General features: G+C 40.0%; 1 protein-coding gene across 1 annotated transcript in view; it reads left to right on the plus strand.

Moving 5' to 3' along the window:
• The window catches only part of ANTXR2 (ANTXR cell adhesion molecule 2), a 145,880-nt gene that overhangs the window by 47,352 nt on the left and 80,868 nt on the right, over positions 1–17,660 (plus strand). The window contains exon 11 of the mRNA XM_032882384.1: positions 6,315–6,393. Within this exon, the coding sequence (XP_032738275.1) occupies positions 6,315–6,393 (79 nt within the window). The remainder of the gene's footprint in view (positions 1–6,314; positions 6,394–17,660) is intronic.

Raw genomic sequence — 17,660 nt, forward strand, 5'->3', positions numbered from 1 at the left:
CTCTCTCTCTCTCTCTCTCAAATAAATAAATAAAATTAAAAAAAATATATATATACAAAAACAGCTTAAAAGGGGTTATTTTCAATGTAATACTGAAAAAAAATTACAACTTTAGGCGTGATGTATGGCACATCTCTGAATATAGCTTTTTTTTCCTTCTGAAATCTAGCAGTTTTCTTATATTAGTTTACACATTTATTGAAATATCTCAAAAATTATTTTATTCAGGAATCCTTTAACCGTTTTAAAGAAAATATCCTTAGACAAAACACTAATTTCCATATACACTCATCACTAGAAGTAGAATCTTTAAACTATTCACAAATATGAAGACTTAAAAGTAACTTTTAAAAAGGTCTGTGGACTATTTAATAGTAGCTCTTGATTTCAAAATACCTGAAGTCACCGCAGTTCTAATAACATTTTGGGTATTTGCCAGCTGGATTTTCAGTATGTGCAAATTGGAGGTAGATTATTTATTGCTTCTAGCAAATGTCTTTCACAATTTTATTTAATTTTTTCATCTTTGTTAATGGATCATAAAATGGCACTCTTTTGTTGGCTGTGCATAAAGTCAGAAGTAAGTGAATGCTTTGCCGATAGGCAACTGTGGATTGAAGCGTCAACCGTATTTCATAGTGTATGGAATTTCTTAGTTCAGAGTAGCTCTGACATCCGGTACTGAGCTATTCTGTTTTGAAATCTCCTGCATCTTTAAACATTAAATAAACTCTCTGTGACCATTAGGATTTACTGAGTTTTATTTACTTAATTATGTATCACAATACTATTTAATAATTTTTCATGTGGGATGAATTTAGTTTTATCACTGTGGAATATCAGTGACATAAAATGCACTTAAAGCAGTCTTTTTGTTACGGTAAGTGGTTGAGGTTTCTTCTATCCTACCTTTTTTTTTCTTACATGAGCTCTAGACCCAACGTGGGGCTTGAACTCAGGACCCTGAGATCAAGAGTCGTGTGCTCTAGGAACTGGGCCAGCCAGGTGCCCCTATCCTTCTACTTTGAAAAAATATTCCAAGAATGGACCAAAGATTGGATTAAGATATTTGTAAGCATTCTAAACAATGTAGAACCAATTTACAGAAAAGAATGTGGGAAATTGTCAGTTCTCAGCCTTCTTCTCTGCCCTTACCACCCCTGCATTATGGACTGTGGGCCAGTCCCGTCTCAGAAGTTTTCCTTTGTCTTTCATGATTTATATTCTCACCTCCCTGGCTGTTTCTTCTCAGGCTCCTCTTCTTAACTCAATTATCCATTAACTCAATTATCATTATGGTGAGATGCCTGACCATAAGTGCGTCTTCTTTAAGGCTTCCTTTTCTTGATGAGGAGCTCCAGATGTCCAGACAAGATCTTTTCCTTAACTCTAAACCCACTATCCAAAGGTCCATTATCCAGATGTCTTCTGACTCACCTGGATTTTTCATGCACACATTCAACTTGAAGTTCCCAAGATAAACGTATGTACTTCTCTTCAAACTCTCCATCTCCTATGTTTCCCGCTCATACCACCTCACAGCAAGGTAGAAACTCCGGTCATCTTGAATGATTTCCTTCTTCCTTACCTTGTACATCCAATGAATGTCTAGTCGTTTTTATTCTAACTCCTCTATAACTCCCAATTTTCATTTTTACACCACCCTTAGTGCCACTATTTCGGTGCAATTTGACTTTGGTTCTTACCTGAAATACACCAAGATATTTGTAATTGGTCTTTCTACTGTAGAATTTACTGTTCCAGTCCATGCCCTGCTCTGTAAGAAGAATGGTGTTTGTAAAACACAGTTCTGACCGTATTTCTACATTATTTAAAAACTCTTAAGACAGATTCCAAGTGTCTAAACGATGGCCTTCTGGGTTTATCAGAGTCCTTCCCCACACAGGCCATGTATTCTGAGTCTCCCACTCGTTGCTGCCGCCATGTTGAATGGTTTTAGTTCCATGACTGTTCTGTGCTTTCTGACCTTCCAGCCCGTCAAGTAGCGCTCCTCCCTCTTGGATCCCTTTCTCATCTCTTTCCCTCGTCATCTCCTAATCATTCCTTAGGATTCGTCTTTGAGTGACTCCCTGCAGGAAACCTTTGTTGATGTCCCCACGGCAAAGCTGAGTAGTAGTGTCTCCCACCGCTGGGTCCTGTAGGAGCCCTGTGCTTCTTCCTGTTTTAGTAGTAACGCGCTCTGTTACAATTGTTTATGTGGCTCCCTTTCATTACGGTTTAGTACTGTGTTTGGTGTGTTACCGCAGCCTTGTTACCCACACGTCCTAGCTTGGTGTGTTGGAGGCAATTTACAAATAGTTGTTTAATTCACTTAAAATAGAATGATTGAGTGATCCAGTGACCTTACTGACAAACATTTATAAACTAATTTAGAGTGCAGTTTGAGGTTTGAGGTTTAAGCACACAACCTATGATGCTGGGTTTAATCAGATGATGTTTTGTAACAGGGAGGAAATTGAAAAATTTCTCTACAGCAGTCTGCATGATGTTTATTCACTAAGCAGCTGTCGGACAGTGTCTCTCTCTGTATTTTCCTACGGCTGTAAGTAGAACAGAAGTTCTTTAAGCGAAAAAGTGTGAGGTAATTATTTTATTGCTGCTCTGTATTCTTTGTATTATCTATGTATTTTTTAGCTTGGGTCTCAAAGATTTTATATGAAAAGCACCTTGTTATTTTAAATAATCTGTTAGAAAAATAATCAGGTGTGACAGTAATGTGGGAATACTGCTGTGTTCCAGCCACTGTGTCAAGTATTTTACATTTATTATTTTATCAAGCTCTCCTCCCCCAAACAACTCTGAAATAGGTTCAAGTATACCCATTTTACAGATGGAGGGATGCAAGGCTGAGAGTGTAGTCACTAGGCTTCAAACCCAGGACTCCTAACTCCTCAAGTCCTGGGCCAGATTTTAATTGATTCTTAGGATAAATAAAAACGAACTCTCCCCTCACTTCTCACTTCTCTATGGAATTAAATAAAGCCAAGACGGCTTTCAAGCATTTTTATCCATAATAAAGTCTCTGTAACTGAAATTGTGTGGGTTCTACTGTTAGTAATACACTAACCAGAAGTAGGGGTTCCATAGGAATGAGCAATCCATCCATAGGTACTAACACAACTGACATGAAATCTGATGGGAAACATTACGTATATTGGAGTTTGGGGATAACGAAAGGTCAGGGTATTAGGTTTGGATCAGAGGACAGGATGGATTTATCAATCTGTGTGCCCGCAAAAGAGAGGCGTAACTTTGGGCAAAGGTAGCTTTCATGGCATTGCCAGTTTTGTAAATTTAAATTATTTTAAAAATGTTTTTCTAAAGAAACAACAACATTTAAAAGCAGAACTAACTTTAATAGTGTATTTTTCATGTTCTCTTAGGATCTAGTAAATACCATTCTAGTTAACCATGAGCAATGTATGAATATGGTAAAAACTTGGGGGAGGGTTACTTCATTGTGGCCAATGAGAGAAATTTAAATGTAAGACTTTCATGTACTGATCAGGGATTAAGGACGTTTGGGGTAGAAGTAAAAGCGCTTTGACTACAGAGTCAGAGAAGTTTGATGTTTGGGCGGGTACCTTTGCAAGCCTGGGTTTCCTCACTTGGAAAGTAGAGGAGATGCTGCTGCCCAGCTCAGTGGGTCTCTGTGCGGGTTACATGAGCAGATGAGTGCAGTGTGTGGGGCGCTCATAGTAGGGACTCAGTAAATCCCGTCACTGTCGGTGCCGATGTTGATGACCATGGTCAGCTCTCAAGAAGGGGAAGGTCACCTTATTTCGGTTGAGTCCCCATGTCAGAAGAATCATCTGGGGCTTTCCATATCTGTGGAGACTTGACTCAGTTTTGTGACACTAACCACGTTTACTGAGATTCGGGAATAGTGCACAGTTGTTTCGATAGCCTACAAGGTCTCATCAGCATGTATCTCTACTGGGGAAAGGGTGAATTTATTGTAGGATGTAGCTTCTGTTCTTACTCCATTTGGAAAAGCATGAACATCTTTTTTTTTCTTTTTCTGCATCCAGGAGTGTTAGAATGTTTAACGTTTCCTTCATTAATTAGAGAATGGCTTTATTTCTGGTATTCTAAGCACCAAATTATCAACAACTTCAGTCTTATCTACCGAACTCATAAAAATTGAATCAGTAATTTACTTGCAACAATCGTATATTATTGTGAATTAGATCATCTTCCCCCAAACTAAAACCATGCCTACCATGTGATATGCTTTCTGGTACATGTTTTGAAATAGAGGAATTGGAAACCAGGAGAGATTATTTTTGGATTCAACTATGCTTCATCTTCAAAAAGAAAGAAACAAACCAAGGCACTCATTTCTGCAGAATAAGCAATTGGGTTGCAGTTTTCTTTCTTAAATAAGCCGCTTGGCATTCTGTGGAGAACTAGTTCAAAAGTTCAAACAAGTTGATGTAAACATCTTAAGTCCTCATTCATTTTTGGAGATAGCTTAACTTTTTTTTTTTTTTTTTAAACAAAACATTTTGGAGGGAATAATTTATAAGACCTATTTTTAATAGGAGTATTCCTGAATCTTGAAGAAGAGTTCAGCTCCAAGTTTGCTAGGAGTATCTTTCCTGATGGCTCTGTTCCTTTATGACTCCAAACTAAATATAACATTGAGAAAAAAACACATTAAGGATTTTGATTTCAGTAAGCCTGTGTGGTCTGTTGGGGAGACTTCAAGATTAGTCAGAACCCTACCTAGCTTTACCACTTTAGGCAAGGCAGTTAGCGTTTCTGGGCCTTATGTAACCCATCTGCACAACTGTGGAAGGACCACCTACGTTAAGGGCTCTTGTGAGGACTAAAGGAGATGATGTCCATGAAATGCTGAGGGGGGGGGTCTTTGGCACGGAGCGGGGACTAAATAATAAGTCTCGTCTCTAAATAATAAGCCTCCCTGGCATCATAATTGAAAATTTTACTGGTGGTTGGAGATTGTTTCTCTTTTATCATAACTCTCTGCAACTAGTAGTGTTTGGCTTTCAATTCAAGGGATAGAGAAGAAATCTTCTAAATATAACAAAATTTTACCAGTTCAGAATTTCAGTAATAGCTGTAGTTTTTAGCTCTTAATTCTTAGAATTTCGAATGTTTTGTGAGAGTGGGAGTATGGCACTGTACAGAAGCTGGATTACCAGAACGTTACCTACCACTTTCTGCTTTAATGGGTGGGCAGCTTTGAAATGTTGGCCACTGATTATTATAGGATAATATAATATACCATGTGAACTATTTTGGAAAAGGGCGGTTTCCTTAATATTTAAAAATCTCCTTTTTTTTCTCTCTCTCTTTTGATATCTTGTTAGAGCTTTTTTTTCCTTGTTAGAGCTATTTAGTAAAAAAGTTACCAGGGATGCTCGGATGGCTCAGTGGGTTAAGCATCCAGACTCTTGGTTTCAGCTCAGGTCATGATATCAGGGTCCTGAGATGGAGCCCCACACTGGGCTCTGTGCTGGTATGGAGACTGCTTGAGATTCTTTCTCTCTCCCTCTCCTCTGCCCCCCTTCTCCAAAGCTTTGTGAGCACTTGTTCTCTCTCTTTCTCTCTGAAAAAATAAAAATAAAAAATAAAAAAAAGTTACCAACCCCTGACTGAGTGATCCCAAATAATTGCTAGAATCTGAATTAATGAAATTTAATTATTACTGTCTTATAATTTGAAATCATATTTCAAAAATAAGAGCAATATTCTAACTCTGATGTGTCTTAGTCATGAAAAAAAAATTATCCTTTCTACCTTTGTCAAGATATTTTAATGTCCTGGGACCCTCCACAACAAATACCTACAAGTAAACTGCATTATCTTTTTTCTTCACTTTATTTCTCTTCTATTATTACTTTTTCTATATTTTACCCTTGAATGGGTTTTTTTAAAATTTCCTATTTTTTTGTTCATAATAATCTTACGATGATAGTAATATCTGAAGATTGATAAAGAAACCTAAATAAGATGTAAGGGTTTTTTTTTTTTTCCTCTTCTTCTTAGGTTTTTGTGAAAACAGTCTCAGCATTTCTCTTAAGGAATTTTTTAAAGTTCCTACTTATATTAATACTTCAATAGGAACAATTAGATCATTTAAGGAATTTGCTTCTGGCTACTAAGTAAGGACTCGATGGAAGGAAGAAAGAAAAAAGCTGGGACAACTGATCAAAAGTAGACTTTCTTGATGGTTTTGAATCATATAAGGAAATAAAAATCTCCCACAATCCTCTGGTTTTTAATGTGTCTTTAATTATTGTTTTTTATTTTTCATTTTCTTTCAGAACTCTTGATGTTTCAGTGAGCTTTAATGGAGGAAAATCTGTCATCTCAAGCTCACTAATAGTCACAGCCACAGAATGTGTAAGTAAAAAGTTAACATTAAGTTACGCTTTAAAAATGACTCCATTCGGAAATAATTATGGCTTGTCAGTGTTGTTGCATGCTGTAGTAAGGAGGATGCAAACAGTGACACTGGAGACCGCCACAAGGAAAATGCTGTATAGAATTTATTTTAGATTGTTTCTTTTTTCTCTTTAGCCTCATTAAAAAGATATTTTAAGACAGTATAACTTTTATTTTGATATTTATAAGATTCAAAGTCATTTAAAAATCAAAATAAGGAAGGAGAATAATGTTCAAATGAAACATTTTCCATGAAATATTAAATGTCAAAATGGAATAATTTTTTTATGTTATAAAGGTTGAATTATTGTGCCTAAGACATTGATTATGTTTTTGAAATTATTGATGAAATTAATGATGGCCTCACATTTTGTCTATTTTAAATGTTGGTGCTTTCTAATACGAGTAAGTAATCTGATTTTGATAGCTTGATATATCTTAGTTTGGAAGTCTATTTTAGTTGGGATGATTGATTTGTAGTACCTAAGATGCGGTCATTTAGAATGTAAACTTCATTGTTAAGACAGTGTTTTTCTTGTAGTTAATTTTTGGGGCTCATGGAAAGTTTTGATATTTGATTGTTGAACATGAAAACAGAAAGCGCTAAAGGGAATGAGTACATGGCTATTATTTTTATGAGTGTATTATCTTTGCAAAAAAGACATTAATCAAAGCAAACAAAACCCCTAAATTCTTGCCTTTTGAAAAACCAAAATTACAAACCTAAACATTTTCTCCTATCTTATGGTTTCATGGCTTTATATTCTGATCTTTAAATCAGAGAGACATCTTTCCTTCAAGAAACAACATAACTCAGTATCATCTGTATAGGGACAGTTGTTTTCTCTTTGTAAGAAAACATTGCAAGGAAGACAAATATCCATATGGACCCTTGGGCCACTATGGAATTTTCTGGATTACTCTTTATCAACACCTGTCTGTGTTTCAAAAATGCTAAGTTTTTTTTTCCCTCTTTTTATCTGTAATTCATTTTGCAATTTGCAGGTTTTCTGGTCTCTCAGGATGTGGTTGGGATTACAAACTTTTTGTGGTTATGTTGTTTCTCAGTGTTTAGATCACTGAAATGGCATTCTCACTCTGTCCTTCCTCTTACTCTGCACCGCTAGCCATCTTTTTTAACCTGTCTTGCATGCAAGCAGGAAAATAAGTGTTTGTATCCCATAACCACGCACAGTTTTGGTGTGCAGGGATGCTGAGGTTAAGTGACTCATTTGGAATTTACAAAACACTGTACTTTTACAGAAGTCCTCCTCGGCCTTTCCGGTTCTCAGGAGAGCCCACTGTGAGTTGAGTTTGTTTGAGAGAGACATGGTTTTAAAAAAGGTGACATGGGTTGTGTCAGACATGGAGAGAGTGAAAGGGCAAGTTGTAATATTAAGTAAGGGGTCAAAGTAATTTTCTTGAAAAGGTGAGATTTGAGTAAAGACTTGAGGAAGGTGAGGGAGTGAGCCCTGACGACCACCTGAGGGAAGAGAGTTTACGCAGCAGGAGCAGCTAGAATAAGGCTAAGGAGGCGCCATACCTGACAAGTGCAAAGGAAGGCAACGGGGCCACAGGGCTGGAGTGGAGGTAGCTGGGGAGAGCCAGAGTCTCGAGATGAGTGGTGGGAGGAGCACAGATCATGTCGGGTTTTCTAAGCCATTTTAAGGCCTTGAGTTTTTCTTCTGAGGGAAATGGGGAACCATTGGAAGGTGACATGATATGACTTAATACTTTGAAAAGATCATTCTGGCTACTATATAAAAATAAGCTTCACACGAGGGCCAGATGGTTTTTAAGAAATCTAGAGACCACATCCTTGGCTATTTCAGTAATCTAGGAGAGGGGAGGATGTCTCCACTGAGGAGTCAGCAGTGGAGATGGTAAGATGTGATTGGATTCAAACACATTTGAGTGCAGGGGGAGCACGTGGGATGTGTAGACAGATTAGATGTGGGTGTGAGAGAAGGACATTAAAGATAGTTCTGGACTTTTCACCTGAGCAAGTACAAGGATGAGTTGCCATCAGGTAGAGCAGTGTTTAGAAGAAGACGAAGACTTCTGTTTTGGAAATGTTGAGTGAGGGATGTCTCTGTAGCCATCTCTGTGGAAGTATCATAAAAGCAGTTGTTGAATATATAAGTCTGGAATTCTAGAGGACTGGGTTGGAGATACACATTTGAGAGTTGTGTGGAGTGAAGTAATCAATGAAATTCCACGTGATTTTTACTGGAAAAAAAAAAAAAGAAAGTGGCTTTTCTGAGCTTAAAACAGAAAGGAAAGAGTACCAAAGAAAGTCATTTTTTGTTTGTTTGGTTGTTTTTTAATTGGAGAATAGTTAACATAGTTTTATTACTTTCTGGTGTACAACATAGTGATTTGATATTCATGTACATTTTGAAATGGTAACCACAAAAGTAGTTATCATCTGTCCCTATACAGAGTTGTACGACAACAATATTGTTGACCATGTTGACTATGTTCCTTGTGCTATGCATTACTTCTCTGTGTTTCATTTATTTTATAACTGGAAGATTGTACTTCTTAATCCCTTTCACCAATTTCATCCCTCCCTTCTGGCAACCACCAGTTTGTTTTTGAGAAGGGTTTTGTACTCTTGGAGGAGTCAGGATAAGCTCAGTCCTGAAAGGACAGCAGGACCTAGGCAAGAAGAGAGGAGGGGAAAGCAGATTACAGATAAATAGAAAATGAAATTGAGAGTAGATATATTTGATTGAAGTGAAAATGGTGGGATGGAAGCTTGAAAATAGAAAATTTAGACTGGATTATCAATAGCCTAAAGAAAGAAAACAACCCGATGGAGTTAAAATATCCTTTGGGGTGCTGGGGTAGCACAGCCGGTTGGGAGACCAAGTCTTGGTTTTGGCTCAGGTGGTGGTCTCCAGGTCATGGGGTTGATTGAGCCCCACACTGGGCTCTGCACTCAGCAGGGAGTCAACTTAAGACACTCTTCCTCTCTGCTTGTACTCTCACTCTCAACTAAATGGATAAATCTTTAAAAAAAAATAAAGTATCCTTTGATTGAAGAAAGGATCACAGTAATAATTTGGCGGGTCTGTCCTTCTTTCCTTCCTTTCTCTCTCTCTCTCTCTTTCTCCCCTTTTTTTTTTTTTTTTTTTTTTTTTTGGTGTCTCTCCTTCTCTTTCTTCTGTGAAGTGAGAGAAATATGTAGTGATAAAGAAGACCTTCTTCACAGCTATTACAGGGCCCCCTGGCTTGAGCATGCTACTCTTATGCCAGGGCTGTGGGTTGGAGCCCCATGTTGGATGTAGAGATTACTGAAAAAAGAAAATCTTAAAAAAAAAATCTATTACAATAGGGGAGAGAGATTGAACTCAAGACAGCCGGGACAAGGGGTGGAGGGAGTTGCAGGCCACTTGTGTACGCTACTGGGCTTTACCCAAAAGAAAAGTAAACTTTCTCATATTTTCCTGATAAGAAGTGGTGTTAAAACTTGGAGCTAGGTACCCATGACGTTAGGCCCCTGCCCTTCCACAGAGACTGAGATGGGGTGCCATTTTGTTTGGTGATTACATTTCAAAGTGGTAGCTCTCAGGTTGGGGTCTCAGGACCCATAAAACTGGAAAGAGACTAAAATTGATATACATTCCAAAGAGACAGAGAAAGTTTTTGCAATTAGAAGTTTTCTAAAGCAGATTCTCTTAAAAAAAGGGAGATGAGGGACCTATTGCCAGGAAGAAATCTGTTTAAAGTTTAATCAAGCTAAGGGAAAGTCTAAGTCCATCTTGGTCCAGAGAATAAGTGAAGTGAGTAAATGGGAAGATCAGGACACTTACCATGTAAAGGAGCCAGAGGGAAATGGGATTCCCATATGAAAAGAAGGCAGCATTAGGAGGTGAAGGAGAAAAGGTCATAGGTCACAGTGACTTTGATGCTTCGGTTCAGATTGATGATTTATAGCCTTCTGTGTGAATTTTATTATTCCAGTAGTTATTACAAGATAATACTGTAATTCACTTTATTGCACTAATAATCATAGTGTAATTCATTTTCCCCATTAGAATTAGCCATCATTGTGTATTCAAACTCAAATACCTCTAGTGTGTGGTAGTAATGTTATCATTTTATAGCTATGGAAAGTGAGACACACCTGCCGATGTGTGTCTTAAATCTCTATTCAAAGTAGAATAGGATAGTGGGCAACATTATAAATGCCCAGGCATCGTGTTAAGTGCTGTTCAGTCTGCCGGGCACATTTGGGTAGGAAGAGATGCAGGTCCTAGTATCACTCATTGTAGGAGGATGCCTTTGGCTTTCACAGGCGTTGGAAAGCCCAACAAAATAAAACACCATTGCTTTGGCAATTGACGAATCCTTGTGGAAATCCCACAAATAAAGAAGCCCTTCTCATGTGTTCAAGGAGCATCAGGCTCAGTTCTGCTGAGGCCCTTACGTCACTGAGCTGCAATTTCCTGTTTACTTCTGGGCTTTTCTCAGCAGTTTTGAGATGTTGACAGCAGGGCCTGGGCCTTGCTCTTTGCCCTTCTCCCAGTGTCTGGTCCCGACACAGGGCCTGTGCTCCAAAGTGATTTGTTAAATGAATGAATGAAAGTAGCTGTATACCTAGTTTAAAAGTGGGGAAGTGAAGGATTAGATTTAAGAGACTTAAGATGAGAGCCTGAGAAGGGCTTATATCTAGATAGCAATTTCCCTTCATCTGTCTCGAAAGATCTCCTCAATGTGTCTCTGCTTAAAAAAACCAGTGAAAGATATCTTTCCTTTTTCCCTTGGAACTACTGTTCTCTGGACTCTTCTGACATAACCGTATCCAGAATATGTTTTGTGAGCATGTATTATGTGCCAGGGACCGTGCTAAGCCTGCAGTACCTGTGCCAAGCACTTTATGACTTCATTAAACACGGACAACTCAAGAGGAGGCTATTCCTGTCCCTTAATTTTGCAGGTGAGGACCAGAGAGCCGCCTCCCATCCCTAGTGCACATTTAGGCGAACACGTTAGAAGGTGCTTCTTCTGTGGGGTAGACCAGCTCTCAACAGGGTGCCTGGCTTGGTGTGACCGCACATGGGCTGACCGCAGCCCTCACTGCCCCTGAGAGGGGGGCTTGCAGCCTGGGGGCCCTGGAGGTTCACTTACCCGCTCAGTGTCACGGTCAAGTAAACGCTAGGATTGAGAATGGAATCCGAGGCCATACCCCCCGCCCCCAACCTGAGCTTTTGGGCAATCTGCCATTTGTAACCAGGGCCTGATTTCATTTATACAAACACAGGTTGGCGGTATGTTTCTGTAAGAGGTCGATAGTATCTCAGGGTTTGAGGGCCACACGGTTTCCATCACAGCTACTCTCCTCTGCCATCGTAGCACAAAGGCGTCTGTAAACGTCGTGTATGTGGTGGGTGTGGCTGCATCCAACAAAGCCATGTACCCTGAAATTTGCATTTTATGTAATAGAGTCTTCTTTTGATTTTTTCAGCTATGTAGTAACATAAAAAAAAAATCTTAGCTTGCCAGGGGTCTTATGAAACAGATGAGCTGATTTGGCCTTTGGGACATAGTCTGCTAATTCCTGGTAGGGAATCTTCCAAGAGAATCCAGAACATCATCAGCATTCTGGGACTATTTTTTCTTCCCCTAACTCTAAGTCTATAGGAGAAAAAAAATTATGGGGACCAGTTTCCCCTTTCCCACATCTGTCTTTTTCGATTGTGGCTCTGTAATTAATTATTTTCTAGATAGGTTATGACAGTTTTGACATTTTTTTGAGTGATTCTTCTTTCCCATAGTTACGTGAGTTTTGAAAGTTTTGAGTGATTGCTTTTTCTCACAGTTATTTTGCAAGGACTGTAGTGGCTGGTTTGTTTTTATACTTGTGTGATTCTCTTGGCTAGAATTTCTGTTGCATGGGCAGGGTGAAGTTTCTGATTAGAAAGCTTGCTTGTAATGAAGGAAAGGAAATTAGATGCAGACCAGGTTCAAAAACTTCTTGTATCCAGGATGACTGCAGACCAGACTCTCTGCACCCTAACGTCAGGCTCAGGCTCTGGTATGTCCTCAGTTAAGCCTTAAAAGAGTTTTGGCTTCATAACTTGAACCATCATCTGGGTAGTAATTCTCAAACTGGACTCCCCAGCTGACTTGCACAACCAACTCCTCAGAGACATCTGAGAATGCCATTTTTTCAAAACTATGGTTACAAAGATTCAGTCCAACAAATGGCCAATTGAAAGGTCATCCAAAAAACAGACACTAATCCGTTGTAACAGATGGCCAGTTCTCTCTGTATTAAAAAGAACTACCATTTTTCAGAAATTTGTGTTTCAGACCTTCTCTTTAGCTCCTTCAGGTGCCACCAAGTCCCCTCAAACGCTGTGTTTTCAGCCACCGTTGTCTTTCTCTTGTCCTTATAAGAGGTCACTAATTCTGCCCCATTTTCTCCCTGGGCTGACTGGCTTCCTTTCCTCTTCTCCTTTTCTTTTCTTTTCTTTTCTTTTCTTTTCTTTTCTTTTCTTTTCTTTTCTTTTCTATCTTTTCTTTTCTTTTCTTTCTTTCTTTCTTTCTTTCTTTCTTTCTTTCTTTCTTTCTTTCTCTTTTTTAAAGATTTTATTTATTTATTTGAGAGAGAGACAGAGATAGCAACAGAGATAGCAAGAGAGAACGCAAGTGGGGAGGAGAGGGAGAAGCAGTCTCCCTGCTGAGCAGGGAGCCCGATGTGGGACTCGATCCCAGGACCCCAGGATCATGACCCCGAGTGCAGACGCCCAGATGACTGAGCCACCCAGGCACCCCTCCCTGGGCTCCCTTACTTCCTCAGAGCCCCTGACCAGGTTATTTGCCTTCCACTTCCCCACATCTGTGGTCATTTGCTCAGGGTTTGTCCCTCCAGCTAACCCGTGGGCTTCACGAGGACTCGTCCAACTTTGTAACTGTGGCACCTGCTCACTGCCTGGGATTGATGACACAGCTCCGTGTGCGATCGTGGCTGGTTTCATTCGCTCTTACTGCAGACTGCAGCCTGCTGTCCACTCACAGGACTGAAGTCTATGTGTTTGACCTTTCCTCAATTTGTTTATAAAGCTACGTGAACAATGAGGTGATTTCCCTTTCAAGATTGAAGCCTTTCATGCTCTTATAATGGCTCTGGCCAATGAAAACAACGGAACCAGGAAAACCTGAATTTGAATCCAGTTAACTGAGCTCATGTCTGGGCCTGGGGGCATCCAGGGACGGCTCTGAGGCTGACCCCACAGTTGCGATGCATGACATTCTTAGCTTTCTCTGCCCTGTTTTCCATCACACTTAGCTAAATACGATAAGGATTAGGTCTGCAGGTCTTTAGATAAAGTGTGCATTCTTTTTTAAAAAAATTTTATTGAAGATGAACCTTTGGAGTCAGTTGATGTCATAATATTGCCATAATAAATGTTTATTTCCATCTGGATGTGCTTAGTATTTTATTAATGTTCCTAACAGAGTCATTGTTTTGGAGAAAAAACCAAGAATTTTAACTGTCTGTCATGGCGAGCCCATCTACTTTACATTCTGTCAATGCGATATCTGAATTTCCGGCTAATGACACATCCATAGAAAGAAAGAGAAAAAATGTAACCACTACATTGTTAGCAGATTGATATCCTCTAGTTGCTAGTTCCTATTTCTGAGCACAGCGTTTGAATTCTAAGAAAGGAGGAAATGAAGTGTTGGTAGAACCTTTTTGAAAACCGTATTGTAGAGATAATACATTTCCATGAGTGCCGTGACCAGGTCCCAATGTGGGAAAGGCCTGGTGGGGATTGCTGTATTCATTCTGTACATAAACAGGTTGAGGGTATCTCCTCGAAGAGGTGGGATCCTGAATTTATGCATTTGACAGCTTTTCTCCCGTAGGATATCACACTCTCCTATGTATTTCTTTAACGTTCTTATACCATCATCTTCCTCTTTGCCTCGATTTTGGAGCCGCGCTTAATCAAGGCTGTGGAGAGTCACACGATTTGCGCGTGACTGTTTAGGATTCTGTGTAGAAAGACGCCCTTTGAGTACTTCTTAAGTGGCCCGATGTATGTTCTGAATTGTTTTTTAGGTTTTAAGGTCAGAGAATTTAGATATTTGCCTGGAAAATTTCTGCAAAGTATTGACATTCTGTCTCTCTCTCTCTTTCTCTCCCTTTCTCTCTCTCTCTCTCACACACACATACACACACTCGAGTTTCTGTGAACCAGACATTAATTTAGATATTTAAGATACATTAATAATAAAATGTTGAGCTCATATTTTCATTCTACCAAGCTCCACGACAAGAGGTTGCCACGTGAATCCTTGTCTTTTTATTTCTTTTCTCTTGAGTTAATTCTTTATGGGGACTGTCACGTAATAGCCTCTTTTTGTGCCTTAAGGATGGTCAGATAGTGAGTGGGAGAACTCAGTGAAGACAGTGTGTGTGTGCAAGTTTCCATAGTTATTCTTGTCTTCTGGAAGATGAGATAAATAAAATGACCAGAGATTCTAAGTGATAATACTTGGGTGGTGGCTGTTTTGGTGACTTTTCAGCCTTACACCAGCTGCACAGATACCTGTGTGCTTGTTTCCTCTTCCGTTCTGATGCAAAATCAGAATCAAAGGATGGCTTTAATTGTTCATGTGGAGTTGATGCTTCATCTCTGGAAAGTAGTGAATGTTTGATGATCTATGCTGTCCTGAGAATTCGTTATTTTTTTTTAATTTTTTATTTATTTTAGAAAAGATTTTATTTATTTATTTGATAGAGACAGACACAGTGAGAGAGGGAACACAAGCAGGGGAAGTGAGAGAGGAGCAGGCTTCCCACTGAGCAGAGAGCCCGATGAGGGGCTCCGGCCCAGGACCCTGGGGTCATGACCTGAGCCGAAAGCAGATGCTTAATGACTGAGCCACCCAGGTGCCCTGAGAATTAGTTATTTTAAAAGTAGATTTATTGAAACTGAAAGGCTGCTAGTAATTGCTGTCTACAAAAATGGGGTTGTTTTGTGGTGGTTTCCATGCTGCTATGTGCTCATCTTTTTTTTCCCTTCCATTGTGATAAGAACAGATGATACAGGGAAAGGATACACACGTGGAGATTTTTCTGATAAGCTGAACCGAGTGTGTTTTGCCAGCACTTCCTCACCCTGTCTTCTGAGAACAACCTTCTCTTCTGTTCTCAGTTGTTTACATGTAACTGTTTCCATAAAGATTCTTATCTCTTTTTGTGCATCTGCCATTGTGTATTGCCTTTAATTTGTTTTTTTAAAAAGATGTATTTTATTTATTTATTTTAGTGGGGGAGGAGCAAAGGGAGTGAGAGTCTTATGCAGACTCTGCACTGAGCTCGGAACCCCGGGTTCGATCTCCCCACCCTGAGGTCATGACCTGAGCCAAAACTGAGGGAGTCTGGCCCTTACCCAGCGGCGCCCCCAGGTGCCTCATACTGCGCTTGAAATTCCGTTACTGAAGGTTCTGACTGGATGCTACTAGCACTCTTACTTAAACATTGGGAAATCTCTCAGCCTGGATCAGTCCCAGCCCTTCTCAGTGTGGACTCCAGGCAATCCTAGATTTACGGGATATTGAAAGTGTTATGAGGAGAAAGATGGTTCTGTGCTGATGGAAGCTGAACTGCTTTCCTGCAAAGCCGCTCAGAGCTTTTTAAGTGTGTTAATATGAACAGTGATTTTCTGAAAGAGCTAGCACGGTAATGGCTTTTCCACAAAGAGTTTCATGCTATGGGAACCACTGGCTTTCTTATTTTATGGATTAGAAAACAGAGGCTCCAAGAAATTAAACAATTTACTTAAAGTTAAACCTCTAGACCAATACTTTTAATACGGTGCCATTCTAAGATGGATACTGGTGCCCCCCACACACACCTTGCCACCCGTCTCTCTCTGTCCGCTCTTGGGATAAAAGTGACTCTTACCTGACCTCTGGGCTTTGTTTTGTTTTCTCTTTTTAATTTAAATTCAATTATCGAACATTACATCAAAAACTAATGTTTTGTTCTGTATTTTAAAGATTTTATTTATTTAAGAGAGGGAGCGCGAGCAGGGGGAGCTGCTGAGGGAGAGGGAGAAGCAGACTCCTGACTGAGCAGGAAGCCCAGTGGGGGGCTGGTTCCGGGACCTTGAGATCATGGCCTGATCTGAAGTCAGAGGCTTAAGCCACCCAGACACCCCTGGGCATATATTCTTTCTTGTTTTGAATGACAGGAAATGTATCTCTGAAAATGCCCATGAAGTCCCAAAGAGAGAATATATTGATTTATTTACAGGTTTTTTTCCCCTGCATTCATTCCTTTAAAGGAAAACAAAGAAAACAAGGAAAGAAATAAAACAAAGAAAAAAAATACACACAAAACAAAACATTATTATTGGGGAATACTAGAGAGTGGGGTTTGGGAGAGACACCTTGTGCCCTGGGGAATTTTATCCCCACACCCAAAATTCCGTAGGTACTAGTCTTTGCATTTGTGCGTTTTGCAGGCCTCTTTCTTTGGAGTTCATTCTCTTAGTGAATCATTTTAAATGCCAAGCATGGTGTTCACATTGGTAAGTAGGTTGGACAGAGCCCCATGACTTGCTAGAGCTCACAGTAAAGAGGGACAGAAAAGAGAAATTAAAGAAATAATCACAGTGTATCAGAAGTAAACAAACAACGTGTGATCAGTGCTCAAGACTGCAGAGAACCATGAATGGTACAGTGAAGAAGAGCGTTCTCTAGGCAGAGGCTCGGAGAAGACGTCCTGGGGGAGTGGCTTAAGGCGAGCCATGTAGGGTGACTAGGTGGAGGTGACAGGAGGGGGTTGGGGGCAGGGCCCAGAGCAGGTTCCTTAGGGCCGGAAGTGAGAGGACACCAGTGCGGTTCTTGAGAGGGTAGTTCCCGAGCTTCCAGGAGAAGTCCTCTGAGGTGCGAATGCTTGAGGTCGCTTTCTTGCACTGGTGCAACGTACCATCTGCCAACAAGAACCGCTGCTGCTGGGAACCCCAGGCGGCTCAGTCCGTTAAGCGGCTGCCTTCGGCTCAGGTCGTGATGATCCCAGGGTCCTAGAATCGAGCCCCACATCAGGCTCCTTGCTCAGCGGGGAGTCTGCTTCTCCCTCTCCCCAGGCCCTGCTCGTGCTCTCTCTTGCCGTCTCTCTTTCAAATAAATGAATAAAATCTTTAAAAAAAAATTTTTTTTTAAAAAAGAACCATTTGTTGTTGGTTTCTCACTTG

The sequence above is a fragment of the Lontra canadensis genome, unplaced genomic scaffold (genome assembly GCF_010015895.1).
Source record: "Lontra canadensis isolate GAN:19392208 unplaced genomic scaffold, GSC_riverotter_1.0 scaffold1, whole genome shotgun sequence".
In the NCBI taxonomy this organism is placed as follows: Eukaryota; Metazoa; Chordata; class Mammalia; order Carnivora; family Mustelidae; genus Lontra; species Lontra canadensis.